This window comes from Trachypithecus francoisi, unplaced genomic scaffold, assembly GCF_009764315.1.
Source record: "Trachypithecus francoisi isolate TF-2019V2 unplaced genomic scaffold, Tfra_2.0 Lachesis_group16, whole genome shotgun sequence".
NCBI classification, from domain to species: Eukaryota; Metazoa; Chordata; class Mammalia; order Primates; family Cercopithecidae; genus Trachypithecus; species Trachypithecus francoisi.
In genome coordinates this window covers 19,801,131-19,821,525 of record NW_022681461.1, presented here as the reverse complement: position 1 = coordinate 19,821,525, position 20,395 = coordinate 19,801,131, and the positions used below count along the sequence as shown (strand labels likewise).

At 38.7% G+C, this 20,395-nt stretch overlaps 1 protein-coding gene across 4 annotated transcripts in view; it reads right to left on the bottom strand.

Annotated features, from left to right (window-relative positions):
• Positions 1–20,395, bottom strand: part of GNAQ (G protein subunit alpha q) — a 327,552-nt gene that overhangs the window by 189,589 nt on the left and 117,568 nt on the right. For all 4 annotated transcript variants that reach the window (XM_033237036.1, XM_033237037.1, XM_033237038.1 and 1 more), the window contains one exon: positions 19,332–19,516. In XM_033237036.1, the coding sequence (XP_033092927.1) occupies positions 19,332–19,516 (185 nt within the window). The remainder of the gene's footprint in view (positions 1–19,331; positions 19,517–20,395) is intronic.

Below are 20,395 nucleotides of genomic sequence, written 5' to 3'. Positions count from 1 at the left end.
AGATCCTAGAACATCTCTGGGGGAACGGACAGCCCAGCAAGGGTGAAGTTCTCACTAAATGATAATTCCTTTCCTTTCCCCAGGGGCTAAAGGTGACTCTTCCAGGCAGGCTCTATCTGGTTGACAGGCAGGCAAGTGATACTCTTGTGGGAAGTTGGGATTAAAAAGGGTGAAAAGCAAAATAATTTCTGACACTAGCATTTCTAGCCCAAATCTTTCGTTAAAGCACAAGTGTGTGTGTGTGTGCATGTGTGTGTGTGTATACACACACATACAAACACACATATATACACATTTTTAATGGAGAGAAAGAAAATGCTCAAAAGTGAACTCCCAATTTTCTAACTGCCACTCCAGGGTTGTATGTGACTTCTGGGAGGTCACCTAAAATCCATGCCTCTGTTTCCTCATGCCTGACAGCCAGGCTACACATACCTTCCATATTTTAGGAAAACCCTAAAACAAAACACACGAAAAAATCTTATGAAATCACTCTCAAATTAGGCAAAATGTAAATGCCCTTTATAAGGACGTGATGGGATGCCTTTTGGAATTTCCATATCACCTTGGATAATCTGGCTTTCTGGCAGGCTGGATCAGACTTGCTGATCTTAGATACAGCCCAGCCCTTTTGCCTGGTAGGCTGAACACGTGCTGGAGCAAGTGTGTGGAAGATTAATGATCTATCCTGCTTCTACTTGGATGATAAGCCTGCTCTCTTGTACAACATTTTGGGATACTTACACTTTTAGTTTAGCAAAAACCTGACTGTGGAGACTGTAAATAATCAATTTCTAGAACAAAAGAGATATGGGCAGTGGAGTTAACAGAAGTTCACACCTGCTTATGTTTTAAGAATAAGGTTCACAAAATAATCAGTGCTTAGATAAAATCATTAGCAGGTCTTCTGGGTTGATCAAATTAAAGCTGGTGTAGCCTAACATTCTTTTCGGTTTCTTTGACTCCAGAATGCTGAACCACATCAACATGTTTGAAAATGATGCAGCTGTTATTTTTTGTATAAATTGGTCAGAACAATGCTTAAAACAGCTAGATTCTATACAGGATCATTTTAAAAGAAGACACACGAAGAAACACACACACACACACACACCACACAGAGGAAGGAAATACAAAATACAATAAATTATACAAAAGTGACATAATGGCAATAAGAAAATTTCTGGTTTGTCTGTAATAGTCTATTGTTCAACTAAAGAAAACTAATTTATCCCTCCCAAAATGCCTTTTTGTGATTAAAGTTTTCTCTGTGTTCAAAAGTTAAGAATGGGCCGGGCGCGGTGGCTCAAGCCTGTAATCCCAGCACTTTGGGAGGCCGAGACGGGCGGATCACGACGTCAGGAGATCGAGACCATCCTGGCTAACACCGTGAAACCCCGTCTCTACTAAAAACACAAAAAAAACTAGCCGGGCGAGGTGGCGGGCGCCTGTAGTGCCAGCTACTCGGGAGGCTGAGGCAGGAGAATGGCGTCAACCGGGAGGCGGAGCTTGCAGTGAGCTGAGATCCAGCCACTGCACTCCAGTCCGGGCGACAGAGCGAGACTCCGCCTCAAAAAAAAAAAAAAAAAAAAAAAAAAAAAAAGTTAAGAATGGCCCTTATTTCAAGTACTCATTCTCTATTACCAAGAAATGAAATTAAGTTAGATGTTAAGCAAGATGAATCTAAAAGTTGCTCATTCATTGAACGTGGAACTTTGAACATCACTGAGTTATCAGATATACTTAAAAGATTCATAACATTACCACTAATAGAAATTTTTACAATTATTAGTACTGCTATTATAGTAACAATTCCTATTTTTACAACTATAAAACCACTCCTATGAGTATTACTATTGTTCTAATAATCTGATTAAAATCAGAGCTGGGCTACCTTTCTCAAAAGACTGTCTAAGGTTTACTGGATTAGAATCGCTGGTGGCTGGGCTCAGGTGTCTGCATGATAATTAAGCCCCCCAGGTGATTCCAAAGCTTACCACAGATTCAGGCTTAGGGAAAAACTTTTCAGACTCTACAAAATGGAAGAATAAAACTTCAAAATTTCTCTTTTAAAGCATGCAGTGGGGGCTGTAATATTTTTACATTGTCAGAAAACTGCATGAGATAACTGCACAGGAACATGAGGTACAAACTTGCTTATTCTCACCTAAAAGTTGATCATACACTTGGAGATAATTCAAGCTGAAGCCTTTAGCTGTCAATGCCATTAAATACTGCTTTCATATTCAGAAAAATTCTGTCCAAATGATTCTTGAAAGAGTCCCTCAGGATTGCCGGCACTTACGGAAACATTTGCCCTTCATCAAAACTTACTTTCTAAGCTGGAAGCCATCATTCTCAGCAAACTAACACAGGAACAGAAAACCAAACACCGCATGTTCTCACTCATAAGTGGGAGCTGAACAATGAGAACACGGACACAGGAAGGGGAACATCACATACCGGGAGCTGTCGGGGGTGGGAGACAAGGGGAGGAAGAGCATTAGGACAAATACCTAATGCATGCAGGGCTTAAAACCTAGATGATGGGCTGACTGGTGCAGCAAACCGCCATGGCACATGTATACCTGTGTAACAAACCTGCACTTTCTACATATGTATCCTAGAACTTAAAGTTAAAAAAAATTAATTTCTAAATAAAATAACCAATGCAACTGCTATTACCTGACATGTAATTAGCATCTTCAAAACAAATGAGATAATAGCCCCAGTTTAATGATTTGAAAATATCTTAATCTCTGGAATGAATCTAGAGGAAATTTTACAGCCAAACATTTATGAAATGAATGAAGTACATCATCAGTATTCAAAAATGTAGATTAAAGTATCACTTTCACCAATTAGATTGGAAACACCTAAAACACTAATAAAACTGAGTTGGTAAAGATGTGGTAAAAACAGGCAAGTTCAGATCCCACACTGTAATTTGGTATGATCTTTCTGGATGGCAATTTAATAATCTTTATCAAAAGCCTCAAAAATGTGTGTATGTTCTGACCCAGCAATTCCATTACCAGCAGTTTATCCTGCAAGGATGTTCATTGTGGCATAAGTGAGAAAACAAGTCAGAAAAAAGTACTCGTGATACATACTTGATACAAAAAAGTTAATATTTTGTATGTAAGTCCGTACTCCCTTACTTATTAACTGAAATCTCCAGATTTCCAAGAACTGAAAAGACTTTTTTTGTAATTAATTTATGGGAAATGTGACCTGCTGCAAAGCTATTTACAATCTTCATTTGTTCCACTAATTGCAAATATTAACATACTTTGCTGCTGAAATGTTAATGTATTTGATTACACAGTACAACGCCAAACCTCAGTGGGGGTTTTCTCACATTATCTTTCTACAATCTAAGAAAACTGTCCCAAGAAGTTTTAGATAAGGGATAGTGAACCTACATTTACAAATGCAGTTAAATCTCAGTATGTGAATATACCATAAAATCCAGTGACTTTCTCACACAGTGAGATTACAAGTGATTTTTACCTTCTTTTGCTTTTCTATGTTATCTGAATTTTTACAATGAACACATTTATCTTTATATTTATAAAAATATTTTTCTATTTGAGAAAAAGGAAAAAGGGTCTAGTATTTATGGAAACAAGCTTCTTAATTTCAAGTATTACAGCTATGTTCACATACCAGAGGTGTTTAATAATTCACAGGCAGGTTATTTTTCTGCTGCATAAGCTTTCCAATCACTTTCTTGATTTGTGACCAAGTTTTTCATAGAGTTGTGCATTTCATTATCCCAAGACTGGAGCAGTAATTAAGATGCCTTCCCTGGCTCCTAACAAAGATATTGCTGTGGGAAATGGTCAGAAAATGGACAAACACCCAGCACTGCCAGGTGCATCACTACATGCACCAATCCAGAATAGCAGGAAGGGGGGCAAAGAAAGGGAAATAAGGAAAGAAAGAAAGAATACATGAGGTTTCCTACAGAAACTCTGCCCCGACTGCACATTAAAGAACTAAATAATTTTGTTAAGTATCTTGCCTCTCCAATGAGACTGCAAGTCCCCATAAGCAAAAGTACACGTCTTACACTTCCTCTGGCTCAAAGAGAAATGAAAAAATACTTGGGGGGTTTTAAAAATTATCTAAGTAGATATGAAGTGTGTGGATAAATAAAAAACATAAAGAACAAGTAAAAAGGGTGTACAGTCAAGAAGCGGAAATCAAATAGGTGGTTATCAGAGTTAAAAGTTTAAAAGATCCATAATAGTAGTGGTATCATGTGAACAGCTCTCTGATTAAATACTGACTCATTCATTCCATAGTATTTACTGAGCCCAACTGTGGGTCAGGCCCTTTGCTAGGTCCTGGGGACACAGCAGTAACTTTAGCTGGCTGAAGTGATGGAAAGACAGCTGGAGTAGCCACAGGTAACTCCATTTACTCTTTTGCACAAGAAAATTAAATACATGTGTCCTAGGTGCCAAAGGTGTTTATGGAGTCAGGTATATGAGCTGCCTTTAGGGAATTAAGCCTAATTCTGGGCTGGGCTTAATTCAGTCCCATACACTTACAAATTGAGTTATTTGGGGCATGTATTTTAAACATCTTTCATCTGTGGAATTAGAACACTACTACGTACTACCTCACATTTGGAAGCATATTAAATGAAAAGGGCCCAGAAGTGGTTGGCTAAAGTTATTTTTCTCCCTTTTTCTTCTGTCCCTTTGCCTTTTTCGTTATTCAACTGTCTGCCTCCTTCCTTACCCTAACAAACACCCTGAAGTCAAGAGAACAAGATACTTGAACTGTTAGAGAAAAGTGAAGACTCCTTTATCTCAGCAGTGACAGAAATCCATGAACCCCTTCAGAAGGGCCCCTACTTTCATCTATATTCTGATGCCTTAAATCCGACCAGAGGCCAGCCGCTGCTCCCAAGAAACCACTGCTGCACCGAATCACGGGAACCCAAGTCTCATTCTTGGATCATAGCTTCTTCTATGTCTTTAAACAATAAGCAATTTCTTCTCAAATATTGTGCACTTTCCCCAGATACATATTTCTCCTGACCTAGCACTTTCCGGGAAGATTTCAACAACCATTTAGTAGACACTGACTATGTTGATGTTACTGTCCCAAAAGTTTTGCAACTATATATTGCCATTAAAGCTCCCCCTAACCATACAAAGTGAATACTATCTTCTCCTCACATGTCCTACAAGGAAGGCACAGCATAGAGAGTTTAAATAAATTGCCTAATGTCTCATGGCCAAAATCCTATTGAAGTATAATTTCTGGGATCTTCTCTATAAAAGGGAGCCTATTGATTTCATATTGCCTCTGGTGGCAGAGAATCAGTTATTTTCAAGAGGCCACTACTTCGGGCCGCTTCAGCATCAGCTTGTGAGGAAAGCAGACTCTGAGGCCCACCCCAGATCCACTGAAATACAAATAGACATTTTAACGAGAGCCTCACATGACTTTTACACATATTCAAGTTCGATAAGAACTACTCTAGAACACAAAATCACTGTTCTCAACCTCACATTCAGTTAGGAAGACCCAAAGCTGTCACTGGAGTATGTGGCACTTCTATGCATATTAGAATAATGTACCCACCTCTCCACTTTCTGTGTATACAATCTGGCAAAAAGAGAGTGCTGTCAAGAGAAAAAGGCACCCCTTCCTCTGGGCCACCATTCTCCTCCATGGCTGGCAAAAAACTGCACAACACTGATGCAGGCCACCCACAAAGCATATGGTATTGGTTATTTTATGCCAAGGATCAAGGTCAACTAAAAGACAAGTGAATGTGCAAGTATTCTAATCCCCAACTTTAGTGAGGTACGTTGACTGCAGTGTTCCATCAATACGATCAAACAGCTATACAATCTCATCCTGTTGCAATCCACCAGCTGCCTGGTAGATAGTAAAATGGCTTAAAGACGGTCAAGAGACCAAAGACTAGGTTAGTGCTTTCGAGAATGTATACACAATCACCTAAGTAGCTGAACTCTGTCCACAGAAGCACTGTCTTTAAGGAATTTTCACCACCTCACAGAGAGGCCAATGTCGACAACACTCAGTACAGTCTTCTTTTTAGTTCAAAACCGTTATACTTTTTTTTTTTTTTTTTTACCACAAAGGAAGTGTGCACATTGACAGAAGCAGATAACCTACCAGCCAATCTAATACTACTGCTCATCTCAGCGCAGATATCACACTTCTTGATATATGCCAGTCCTCGCTGTTACATTTCAGTTTTAACAAATAACACAAGACAGTTTAAAAAAAAAAACTGCATATACATCTTACAAAGTGGTAGCAATAACTTAAAGGTATCTTCTTAACAAATTCACTTTAAGAAACATAAAATCAGGAAAATAAAGGTGGTAAAAAAGCATAACTGCATAGCAGGTGTAAGTAATTTAGGGTAAAACAATATAATAAATAATAAGACTACAATTTCTGAGAAGCAACAAGAGTTTTAGGTTTTGATACATATTATTAAAATGAAGGAAACTATTGCTTCGCTAAATATTAAGTAAGCACTACCCTAATTTTTCACAATAGCAAAAACTAAGTGCATCACTGAGGTGACTTCTCCAGTGGCGTAGAAATGAGAAGCAAATGCCCCAGCATTTCTCACACCCTCCCTCGACCTCCATTCAGGCATTCACTTTCCTTGGCTCCAACAAATATATTCTGCCTCTCTAGTTGAAAATAGATGCATTGTTTTAAAATTAACAAGGGAAAACAATACATTATTTGGTTTAAAAGAACAAGAAAAGTATTCATCTGATGCTTTGCCAGGAGTTAACCAAGAACAGCCAAATGACCAGCTTCACAACTTCCTACTAAAATGCGTTAAACGATGCCACATGTGTTCTATATGGTGGCTGTCAATTCCTGGTCATTCTGTGCAGGTTAGCCTAAGCAGCTGAGAGCAGTTTAGAGACAGACTGCTAACGCGGAGTTCGCTCATGTGTTTGGACTGATCAGTAATGTTCCTTAGAGTGCTTTTTTTTTTTTTTTTTTAATCAGCCATATCACAGTTTCTGTTGACTACAACATAGGAGGTACTTAGTAAACATTTGTTGAATGACTAAAGAACATCATCTCCATTTAACAATGGACAACACTTTCAACTTTTCCAGACTATGTAATTCTCAAAACACATTGTGAAACAGGCATTAGAATCACCACAATTTTACAAAGAAGAAAACTGGAATTCAGAGACATTAATTTGCTTAATACCACACAATGGTTTTGTTGTAGAGTATGTTTCAAACCAAGTTGTGTGTGACTCCAGTAGTTGTGTTCTTGTGTGTGTACCACAAAGTACACAAAACCCATCACAGTCAACAAATGTTCACTCATTAATTCATTCAACAGAGTAGAACCATATGTCAAATATTGAACTAGGTTTAAATAATTAAGGCCCAATCTCTGCCCTCAAGTATTAATTCTCTTCCTTTCATCCAATTTTAAACGATGTGGATTAGCTAAAGATGAACTGAGCTGTGGATGTGGAAGCTATGCATGAACTGAACACAAGCTGAGCTAGGTTACTTTGAGATGAGATGAATAACAATGCAGATAAGCCACCAAGCATAAGCTGGGGGAATATTATGCAAAGACAGTCACTGCATGTGTACAATTTACAGATAATGCTGGACTTCCATCAGTTTTATTCCTAGAGATATATACAATGTAGTGTCCAAAGGTCATTGCTGGCATTCATGAGTGCGTGTATACACGTGTGTATGTGGATACATATGTTTACAGTTGCACCTGTGCTTAATGCCCCTACTTTTACCATAGTGAGCTGCTTCCCATTATCAGCATTAGGCACAAATGAATAACAATTTTACATACCAGGATTAAAATACTATAGCAAATAAAACGGCAAAATCAGTTTTCATTACCTTCTAATTGTAACTTTAGCACTCATATTGAGCCACACGAATTGGTCTACTTCCAATAGCTTGAGATCACAAAATACAAAAAAAGAAAACCCAGGTAAACCTTTTCTATCTAAATGCTACAGACGGTGAAGATAGGAAACTTGAAGGGATTCTGATGCAAAATCTGGTGCAGTAAAGCCATGCTGGCCCAAAAAGTGATTAGTGGAAGGGGAATTTGTAGAACTCCATTGCACTCAGTGTCCAGTTCCAACTCTTGTTAGAGGAAATGCTTAAAGTGAGAAAGAATATCACTGAATAATAATGAAGCCACCATCACCCTTCATAAATAAGGACACTGATCTAAGAAAGAAAACTATATTATCGAACTAGGAGAAATAAAAGTCCTTTTACTGAGCTATGCAGCTAACACAGTCTGGATAAGGAAATAAACCGAGGCCTCAAGAAAAAGGAAGATGTTTGCATTAGAGAGAACAATTAATTTTGGATTAACCCTAGGAAATCTACCTGCCAGTTAAAAAAAGTGCTCTTCCTTAAAAGAACACAGGAATAAATTCAGCTCTTGTGCAATCCCAAAGAAGGAAAACAATGCTGAATGACTTCTACTGCTGCCCAATATTAAAACATTGCAAAGCTTAGTCATTAATAGAGCACATTAATAGAGTAGTGGCACAAAGATATACAAAATAGATCAATGGAACAGAATGGAGAGTCCAGAAACAAACTCATACATATACGTTCACTCGATGTGTGACAAAGGTGACACCATACTGCCGTGGGTAAAGGTTGGTCATTTCAATAAATGAATTGGGTTAGATATCCAGATAAAAAACATAAAGACTTGACCTTTACCTCATACCATACTCTATAATCCACCTGAAATGGATTTTAGATCTGAATGTAAAATGTAAAACAATAAAAAACTTAGAAGAAAATCCAGCAAATTATCTACATGACCTTAAGTAGACAAAGATTACTTTAAAAGGACACAAAAAAGTAATTATTAGAAGAGGAAAAAATTATAAACTGGGCAATCTTACCATTGAGAACTTTCACTGAAAGAAACATTAAGAAAATAAAAAGCTACAAAATAGACATTTGTAATCCATTTACACAACAAAGATGTATATCCTTAATATAAAAGAAACTCCTACAAAACAATGATGAGAAATCAGACAAGCCAATGGAAAAAGGGTAAAAAATTAATGTATTTTATAAGAGATAACCAGTCAGTAAACATATAAAAAAAAAGTGCTCAGGACACTTAGTTATCAAAGAAATGCAAATTCAAACAATAATGTGATACCACTATCCAGCCATCAGAATAGCTAAATTAAAAAGACTACTGAGTGAGGTGGTACACCCCTGTAATCCCAGCTGTGGTGGGAGGACTGCTTGAGTCCAGGAGTTCTCAACCAGCCTGGGCAACATAGCTGACACCCAGTCTCAAAAACAAACCAAAACTAGTAATACCAGCCATGAGAAAAACTAAAACAAAAATAATAATATCAAATGTTGTTGTCAAAGATGTGGAGCAACTGGAACTCTCACAGCTTGTGGGAATGTAAACTGGTACAATCACTCTGGAAAACTCTTTGGCAGTATCTACGTACTAAAACTGACTATATGCATACTTTCTGACTCAGGAATTCCAAATGCTAGATACATACTCCAAAGAAATGCATACTTATGTTCACCAAAGACAGCTACAGGAATGTTTATATTTGCAGTATTTTTATCAGCCAGAAATGCCCAAATTTATAATAGGATATAATTATATATATATAACAAATTACAGTATATTTATAAAATGAAATGTCATACAACTGTACTGTCCAGTACAGTAGCTGCTGGTCACATGTAAATTTAAATGTAAATTAATAAGATTAAATAAAAGTAAAAATTCAGTTCCTCAGTTATACTAGGCACATTTCACAACTCAATAGTCACATGTAGTTAGTGGCTACTGTATTGGACAGAAGAGACAGAAAGCATTTTAATCACCATAAAAAGTTCTGTGAGGCATTGCTATTACATAGCAATGAGAATAAAGGAATTACAAGTTAACAATGTGGGTGAGGCCGGGCGCGGTGGCTCAAGCCTGTAATCCCAGCACTTTGGGAGGCCGAGACGGGCGGATCACGAGGTCAGGAGATCGAGACCATCCTGGCTAACACGGTGAAACCCCGTCTCTACTAAAAAAATACAAAAAACTAGCCGGGCGCGGTGGCGGGCGCCTGTAGTCCCAGCTACTCCGGAGGCTGAGGCAGGAGAATGGCGTGAACCCGGGAGGCGGAGCTTGCAGTGAGCTGAGATCCGGCCACTGCACTCCAGCCTGGGCGACAGAGCGAGACTCCGTCTCAAAAAAAAAAAAAAAATGTGGGTGAATTCCACAAACACAATGTTGAGTAAAATAAACCAGAGACAAAGGAATATATATTTTGTATGACTCCATTCATACCAAGATCAAACACTAACAAAACTAATCTATGTTACTAGAAGTCAGGATAGTGGTCATCCTTCGGAACTTGGGAGTATTGACTGGAAGGGAGCGTGAGGAGTCTTCTGAGGTTATGGTTATATCGATCCAGAACAAAAAATCTAGATACACATGTATTGACAACGGAAAAACACACGAGACTCAATACTGATGATGTGTGCAACTCTTCTGTATTTTTCTGAAATCTTGTTATTACCAAAAAATTTTAAAAAATCAGTCTCAGTCTACTGCTGAAGTCTTCTTTTGTTTCAGAGTCCTCCTCTGATGAAAATGAACTTAGAGGTACATCCTAGATAGGCAATATGGCATGCCTTGGTATTACGGATTAATTTTAGCCAAGAAAACAAATATTTTTAAAAATCTCATATTCATCTGCTATTTTTACATGGCCATCATGGGTATAAAATGAATAAAGAACTGCAAAGATAAAGTGAGGAGAAGAAAATGTGGCTAGGAAGTATCTGCAAGATATTAAAAGAGAAAAGAAATTATTGAAAGGGATTTTGAAAGTTGATATGGTTACCAAAGACTCCATGGTGATTCAACTCCCAAGAGTCCTGGAGAGAAGGGAGAAAGCAGTAAACCAATCTTAGAAAAAGAAGTGGCTGACTCATCAAATTGGCCATGAAAAGTCCATAGATTCTTTTAGACGATTAAAAAGCCAAGAGGCCAGGCGTAGTGGCTCACCCCTGTAATCCCAGCACTTTGGGAGGCTGAGGCGGGTGGATCACCTGAGGTCGGGAGTTCGAGATCAGCCTGACCAACATGGAGAAACCCCGTCTCTATCAAAAATACAAAAAATTAGATGGGCATGGTGGCGCATGCCTGTAATCCCAGCTACTTGGGAGGCTGAGGCAGGAGAATCACTTGAACCCAGGAGATGGAGGTTGCAGTGAGCCAGGATCGCGCCATTGCACTCCAGCCTGCGCAACAAGAGCAAAATTCCATCTCCAAAAAAAAAAAAAAAAGATGAGAAAACTCTCAAAGATTCACAGAAGCAGGAGTAGAAAGTTTCCCTATGAAAAAACACACGCTGTTTTGGTACCCTGTGGCCAACAATCCAATTAAAATCACTGTCACCCACAAAAACCTTCATTTGATATTGAAGGTCTAAACACTGGGAAAAAAAAGAAATCTGATACTGACCTTTTGAACACTTAAAAAAAAAATCAACGTAGATGTAATCATTGCAATCACGCAATCACGTATGGGATTTAGATACAAAGAAAAAATCTCTATTGGGCTGGAGACCACTGTCAAAGCAAATCTGTTGTTTATTGTCTTTTCAAAAATTTTTCATAGGTGCTATATAGAAGGGACAAAGTTCAAGAAAGGCAGAAGTTTCAAAATATAAGAAAATAATTTTAATAACAGCTTCATCTCTTTTTTAGAGATTTAGAAGTAGAAAATCAACATGAAGAAAAAGTGTTGAGAAGAATTTTAGAGGTTGTCTACTACATTCCTAGCTTTATTTTAGCAAAAGTGCTTTAAAGAAATTCATATGTTAAAAATATATTCTATTTTGAACACAGTCAGAAAAAGAGATTTTTGTACCTCTTTTGGTATCCCATTTCAATGACTGTCACTCTGAAGTGACTCTGAGGTTTTCCTTAAATACCTCCTAAATCTGGTCACATTGTTTTTTTGTTTTATTCTTTAAAAAGATGGAAGGTTTGTAGTATTCATTCTCTACACAATGACAATTCCTTTTATAACTTCCAAACTTTCAAAAATCATTTATGAGACATTTTCACATACATTATCTATTTAACCCTTGAAATAATCCTATTATTATTTGTTCCATTCTACAGATGGAGAAATTCAAGGCTTAGAGAGTTAAAACAATTGAAGCTGAGGGGGAAATGGGATAATCCCAAGGTTATTATATTCAATCCTTAGGGTCAAATTCAGCTAGCTACTTCATATATAACTAAGTCACTAACCCCTTTACTTCTTTCCACTCCAGAGTATTTATTTTAGCAAAGACTTAGCAAATGCTAAATAAAATCAGAGGGCTTGTTTCTATGGAGAATTCATGTGTCATTTGATTTTTTTTTTTTTTTTTTGAGACGGAGTCTTGCTCTGTCACCCAGGCTGGAGTGCAGTGGTGCAATCTCGGCTCACTGCAAGCTCTGCCTCGCGGGTTCATGCCATTCTCCTGCCTCAGCCTCCCGAGTAGCTGGGACTACAGGCGCCCACCACCACGCCCGGCTAGTTTTTTGTATTTTTTAGTAGAGACGGAGTTTCACCGTGTTAGCCAGGATGGTCTCGATCTCCTGACCTCGTGATCCGCCCGTCTCGGCCTCCCAAAGTGCTGGGATTACAGGCTTGAGCCACCGTGCCCGGCCTTGATTTTTCAAGCTGTGTATTTTTGCAGTGAAGATTTGTAATTTGTGCCACCATCATTCCCCTTCTTCCACCAACTGTACCGAGATTTCCCTCAGGGGCTGTCAATCATATTGTTGAGCCTTCCCCTGTCTAAAGAGTTAGCACAGAATCCAGGCTGCTCCAAATCAGCACTTTTTCCCAGAAATCTGAATCTTGGGTGGGCGACCAAAGATTGGAAATGGTCAGAATTCATCCATTTCACAGATGAGTTTCCTGAGCCTACTCCTTTCTCCCAGTGAGTCCATTTTCAGATAAATTCATTTTCTACTTAAGTTAGCCAGTGTCGGTTTCTGTTGCTTCCAAGCAGAGAACCTTAACTGATATAGCTCTTCAGAGAGGTAGATAAGAATATGTATTTATTAATTCTGCCTCTATTATGTATCTATTACATAGGCAGGAAATATTAAAATGAAATCAGTCTATTGGCATTTTGTAAGCTAAGAAAATTCACTCATGTTGAACAAAGTACTAATGATTTATTCCTTGATCAAGGGCAACAATAAGTTGGCAAGTTCTCCAGAATCTTGGCTACGTTTTTCTTCAGAAAAATGAAAAATGGCTTCTGGGACATTGGATTATTCAAGAAGTACAGAAAATTCAGAAAGTGCCAAATGTGTTTAACGAGGTACTTTCCTGTGACAAGTTCTTTCTCAGAATTGCTCAGAGAGGACAAAAGGCACTGTAGCAATACATCTTCTTATATCCTCTCCATGCTAGGCGAAAGAAAAACACAGGTGTCAGGCCTCAAAATGCCTGGCTATTTAGTCAGAGACAGCTGCCGCTGAGGTGCTAAATGAGCCCTGGTTATCAGGACTTTCAAGTCTAAAAGGAAAAACTACTTTACGGAAAAAAAGGTGCAACTGTCCACTCAACATTCACCAAAGGTGAGACTGAGTTCTCCTGGACAACTGTCTTAAAATTCACTACATGAAGAAACATTGTATCAGATTCTTTTCTCTTCCCAGGACTGGCAAAGGGAGCAATGGCCTATCAATACTTCCAAATTGCCACAATACCACCCTTATTTCACAGTTCACAGAGATTATAAGCCAACTATCAAAGGATACTATGATCCGCTATCTGGAGTAATTCACTCAATAAACAAAAGCTTCTACAACATGTCTGGCATATTATGGAGGAGATAAAGAATTATAAAGGAAGAAGCTTGCTTACTGTAAGATAATTTTCAATCTGATTGAGAAAATAAGGTAAACAAATGTGAGATAACTAGTAACAGGCAACACAGGAAGAACCCCAACTGCCAGGTGTAGACAGTAAAAAATGAGGGATTCCAAACCCCGAGATCCACTCCCTCAGCTGTAACTCAAGACAGTTCCTTAGCCACATAAACACAGGCACTTTATGTCCTTTCCTTTTTAATTAAGAGCTGATTTCAATACCAAAGCAAACATTCATCAGAAAAGCACATCGGTATAAAGAGGGTGGAAGGCGGCTGCGGGGAAGAAGAAAGAAAAAATAACTATTGAGTACTAGACTTAGTACCTGGGTAACAAAATATTCTGTACAACAAGTTTACATGTTTACAAGTTTACCTATTTAACAAACAAGTGACACAAGTTTACCTATTTAACAAACCTGCACATGTGCCCCTGAACCTAAAGTAAAAGTTTTCAAATAATAAACTTAAAAAAAAAAAGGAAGCCATGAAATAACAGGGATAAAAATTATTTCTTTTGGAAACTAAGAAACGACAGCATTATCTCAACAGTCAAATGCCCTGCAACTAGTGGAGCCTTAAATATGGCTTTTCATTTGACTGAGTGACAAATACTTAATCCCTTTTTATCACTAGTTATCAATATTTGTGTTCAGGGAAAATGCAAAATAATATTTAGGAACAAAAAAACCCTAGTTCACAGACTATTCAGAAGCAGCACACCTATAAACAGTGCTTGTTTGGCAAAAAAAAGTACAAGAACAGGACAACCGATACACACTCAGGAAAGAATTCATATTTCTTTTGGTAAAATGTGCAATTACAAGCTCCTTACTAATTCTGCAATCTGTTGACAAAGGGCATGAAATGTCACACCATTTTGTCCAGAGACTGTGATTGGACTCCCCCCGACCACAGCACCCTCCGGCCAGCTAACCAGGCAGGACTATCGGTTCAAGCAATAACAAGGAAGCAGGAGCAAATGAAACCTCAGTTACTCTGGGGTGGCATTTCTAAAGTCAGAACCAATTTCACAGCAAACAAAACTGAACACTTTCCCAGTTCAGAAGAGCTCATATAACGTGTAGGCCATGTTTTGCTTTATAAAATACAGGGGCTCAAAAGCCAAGTACAAAGTTATGCTGGACAATATTAGAAAGTATCTTCATTTATGCTACTATAGATTATGGCCAACGTGATGGTGGGTGCAGAGAAGCTTTACTAAAAAATCAAATGGTTGTTTTAAAGCCAAATTTCCAAAATAGTTATTTTATATCTTTAGTGTCACAATAATATAAATCAGAATGTGATACCTCCATGTAACTGTTAATCAAATATATACCAAATTCCTTAGACTATTTATAAATTATAATATACCTTTGTAACCAGAAATTTCTACAGAAAATTCTAACCAAAACATAAAATATTATTAAGATAATAAACACAGAAAATAAAATCCAAATTTAGCCCAGATGCAAAATCGTTCATGAAACATCCTAAACCATTTTCTAGTCCTCCTCTATAAGAATTCCACTCAAGCTAAATTGGCAGATATCTACATTGCATGCTAATCCTTTCTGATCATTTACTATAGCCATTCCTTCTCCCCAATGTGCCCCTCCCTCAGATCTGCCCTTCTCCCTTTCTGGATTGTAAATTTCTGTCCAGCCCTGATGGAACTTTTCTGCATCCCTGACAGTATATAGCTTTTATTCCCTTATGCATAGAGATGTCAAGAGTTATTTGTTGATTTGAATAATCATTTGACAACGTTGGGGCAGACGAGGAGACTCTCAATTGTTTTTTTTTTTTTTTTGAGACGGAGTCTTGCTCTGCCGCCCAGGCTGGAGTGCAGTGGCCGGATCCCAGCTCACTGCAAGCTCCGCCTCTCGGGTTCCCGCCATTCTCCTGCCTCAGCCTCCGGAGTAGCTGGGACTACAGGCGCCGCCACCTCGCCCGGCTAGTTTTTTGTACTTTTTAGTAGAGACAGGGTTTCACCGTGTTAGCCAGGATGGTCTCGATCTCCTGACCTCGTGATCCGCCCGTCTCGGCCTCCCAAAGTGCTGGGATTACAGGCTTGAGCCACCGCGCCCGGCGAGACTCTCAATTGTTAAGCTCACAAATAATTTTTTTTTTTTGAGATGGAGTCTTGCTCTGTTGCCCAGGCTGCAGTGTAGTGGCATGATCTCAGCTCACTGCAACCTCCGCCTCCAGGGTTCAAGCAATTCTCCTGCCTTAGCCTCCCAAGCAGCTGGGATTACAGGCATGTGCCAAAATGCCTGGCTAATTTTTGTACTTTTAGTAGAGACGGAGTTACCATGTTAGCCAGGCTGGTCTCAAACTCCTGACCTCAGGTGATCCGCCCACCTTAGCCTCCAAAAGTGCTAGGATTACAGGCATGAGTCACCATACCTGGCCACAAATAATTTACCTATTCAAAAAGAAGTGTTTTTTGAGCACCTACTATGTACGAGATATAATGCCAGAGACAATGAAGAATGCAAAGATAGAACTGATGAAGACTGACTTTCAAGGAGCTCAGAATCTAGTGATGAAAATAAGATCAACACCCAAGTCACCATAATCAATACAAGCTAGGCAATTACAAATACTTCACTATGGATATGCTAAAGAAAGGTAGGATTACTTAGCACTCTGAGGGGTTGGCAGGTGATTAGAGAACTCTAGGAAGAAGAGGTCACTGTGCTGAACAGGAAGGAGTAGACATGATGTCCTCAACAAGCATAAACAAAGGCAAGGAGTGGGCAGAGTTCCGAAAGTTAATGGATGAAACAAGGGGAGAGTGACGCTTTATAACATGTATATGATATAGAGAAAAACAAACAAACACGAAAATCACTTGTATTATGAATGAAAGGAGGTTAAACATGGGAAATTGGGAGGTCATCATACACTAAAGTCATGATATGTAGGAGGATTTCTGAGGATAATTATGATATCCAAGGAAAACTCATATATTGTAACTTTTTATGATGTCAATTTATAACTCAATAGTATTCAACACAGTAATGTCTACTCAATTAGAACTGACATGAGGCCGGGCGCGGTGGATCATGCCTGCAATCCCAACACTTTAGGAGGCCGAGGCGGGCAGATCATGAGGTCAAGAGATCAACACCATCCTGGTCAACATGGTGAAACCCAGTTTCTACTAAAAATACAAAAATTAGCCGGGTGTGGTGGTGCGCGTCTGTAGTCCCAGGTACTTGGGAGGCTGAGGCAGGAGAATCGCTTGAACCTGAGAGGCGGAGGTTGCAGTGAGCTGAGATCGCGACACTGCACTCCAGCCTGATGACAGAGCGAGACTCCATCTCCAAAAAAAAAAAAAATTTGACATGAAAAGTTCAAATAACACACAGTGTTAAATATTCTTCAATGTGTTACGTGAATAAGGCATAAATTCCACCCTATCTTTAACATCTACATGATTGTATAATAAATGATCTTCATATGAAAATCTACCAACAGGGCAAGGTCCTAAAGGATTCTTCTGGAACATCTAAGAAATAACATTTTGGGGGATAAAATTCAGGGAGATTATATTTTAGTGTGTAAACTGGCAGTATGGTGTGTATATACAAAAAACAATAGCACACATATGGTAAGTAAGGCAGAATTCATCAGATCATTATATTACCAACTGACTGTAAACTGGAAAACTCGCTGGTATTAAAAAAAAAAAAACAACAAACAAAATCAACACAATGACAACTACAAGGAAACAAGCATGCTAACGATTTCAGAAACCACTGAGATTTCTTGGGGCAGGGAGAACCCTGATTCTCTCAAATTCAGACTACTTAGATATATCCATGCAGCTTACTCTGGCTCAATTACCATGTTCCTGGGCTCAAAAACTTGCCCAGTTCTTTTTCACTCTTGAAAATAAAAGCAGGAGGAATTATTTGTGGTAGTTCTCTTTGTTATTTGTGGAAAGATTCCTGTTGCCACTGGAAAACCAGGTATGAAAGTATCAATTAGGTAAGAAACCAGTGTTAATTTCAAGGAACCATCTACGAAAAACAAATGCCTGATTTTAAGATGATTTGGTATTTTATTATAGAAACCTTTGGATGGTAACAGAGGCAAAGGTATACAGAATTGCCTTATTTTAGCTGTGGGTTCATTTTGTGAGTTAAATCTATGAGTCCCACTGGACATCCCAACTTCTTGCTATTGCCTACTGATCTTGGTAAATGGAAACATCCTTTACAGTAGATTTATCAAAGGTACTGAGAGAATGAAAATTTCTTATTGAAAGCTCTAAAATAATTATAGGTATAAATGCAGGGTTTTATCAACAAAAGGCAAGGCTTACTTACAGGATCAGCATACCTAAAATCCCGGAGGAGCCAAGATTGCATCTATGGGGGATGTATTGATTAACAGGAAGGCAACAAAGTCTTTTGAAGACAACAAAGACATTTCTAACAAATTCCAAATAGATATCCCTTCCCTCGGGCTGGGGGCCTCAGCACAGACAGTCACACCCTGGGTGCAGGTCCAGGTCCTGCCTACAAGCTTTATGCAGGACAACTGCAGCATAAATTCAAACATGGGCAACCCTCAGATATACCAATCTTGTTTGGTATTACATCTCTTTAATATTTAGAGGATGAGCAATTACAGCATTTATTTTCATGTGGGGGAGAAGGGGGATGGTATTTTACTTCAACCAAGAAATAATGCTAGAGGATACTGGAAGTGTGCTTATTTTCTAAAAAGCTAAACTTTGAGGGATTTTTCCCCCAATCCTTTTTCAAGTGGTTTTAGAAGTTTCTGTTACTTTAACACAATGGCAGGGAAATGTGTTGGAAAGGTTGTTGGAAGTGATCGATGGGCCTATTTTGAAATCAAATGAAGCCTGTGGTACTACTGAAAGAAAATCACAAAATTCAAAATTAAACCAGACTGAATGGTTTTAAGTTGTTTTCATTCTTTTTTCAATTTGTTAAAAAGCAAGGCCACCACCACCTCTTTGAAATCCCTGACTTTGGCCAATTTATGATACTTAACAAACTGTCTCCTTAACATAATGTGCTTCCCCAAATTTTAAACCTGAAAATATTTATTGCTGAACATCCAAATATGCCTTTCATTGATATCACTAAAAATACAAATCTGTTTTTTATAGGTGTAACTCTAGAGGTTTAAGAAAAAGACATTTATCAAAAACTTATTATCTATTAAAAGTCTCATTTATGATGGGATGCAAAATGTATATTTCCAAATCCCCCTATGCACTCCAGACATGTGAAGAGGCTACCCGTGTTGTCACACTATTGTGAACACCTGGACCATTCAGCCGACTGCTCCGATGAAGAGTCACACCTACCTTATTGTGCTCATACTTGTACGGGATCTTGAGTGTGTCCATGGCTCTGATCATGGCCTGCATGGCCGTGAAGATGTTCTGATACACCAGCTTGGTGAAGCCCCTTTTATCTTCATCAGAGTATCCTGACCCATGGATGATTCTCATCTGCTTGATAAACGTACTCTTGCCACTCTCTCCTGTCCCTGAAAGAGGAACAATAGCAGCTCATCAGACCACAGTGCCATCTCAGTCTCTCAGATAACTAAACCAAATACCATGCCTTGGATTTAGCATCCCCAGACGGCCTGCTGAGAGGAGCAATTCTAGAATTGCAAACACTACCTATGGTGAACATTCAGCAAAATTAGAGGGAGAGAATATACTTCAAAGGCAGATGACCTCCAACAACAACAAAAAAAAACCCAAACCTGTGCCCTCTTTGGAAACCACTCAGCACTGAATTTTGATAGTCATTTGTAACCATGTATCTTGCAAGAAACAATGACAACAGCATCTTTTGAACATGGTAAAACCTGATAAAGCTCTGTTCCCTAGAGAATATCTGAAACGCTTCCAGGACACTGGGTTGATTAGCCAGGATTTGAATCTGGAAATGACAGTGCACTCACACAAAAGGTATTCAGACAGAGATAAGAAAAAAAAGGCCTAAAAATTTCTAGATACATTCCCTATTTTGTTTTTTTTTTTTTTAGACACAGGGTCTTGCTCTGTAACGCAGGCTGGAACGCAGTGGTGTGATCATAGCTTACTGCAGCCTTGAACTCCTGAGATAAAGAAATCCCATCTCAGTCTCTTGATCCTCCCACCTCAGCCTCCCAAGTTGCTGGAACTACAGGCATGCACTACCATGCCCAGCTTTTTTTTTTTTTTTTTTTTTTTTTTAATTTCTGTAGACACAGGTTCTCACTAGGTTGACTGGACTGGCTGTAAACTCTTAGCCTCAAGGGGTGCACCAGCCTTGCCTCCCAACACCCAGCCCATTTTCTCCAATTTTAAAATGAGGCATAAGAACACAGTATCCTGGTAAGGCAAGAAGAAGAATCATTTTTCTAGATACCACA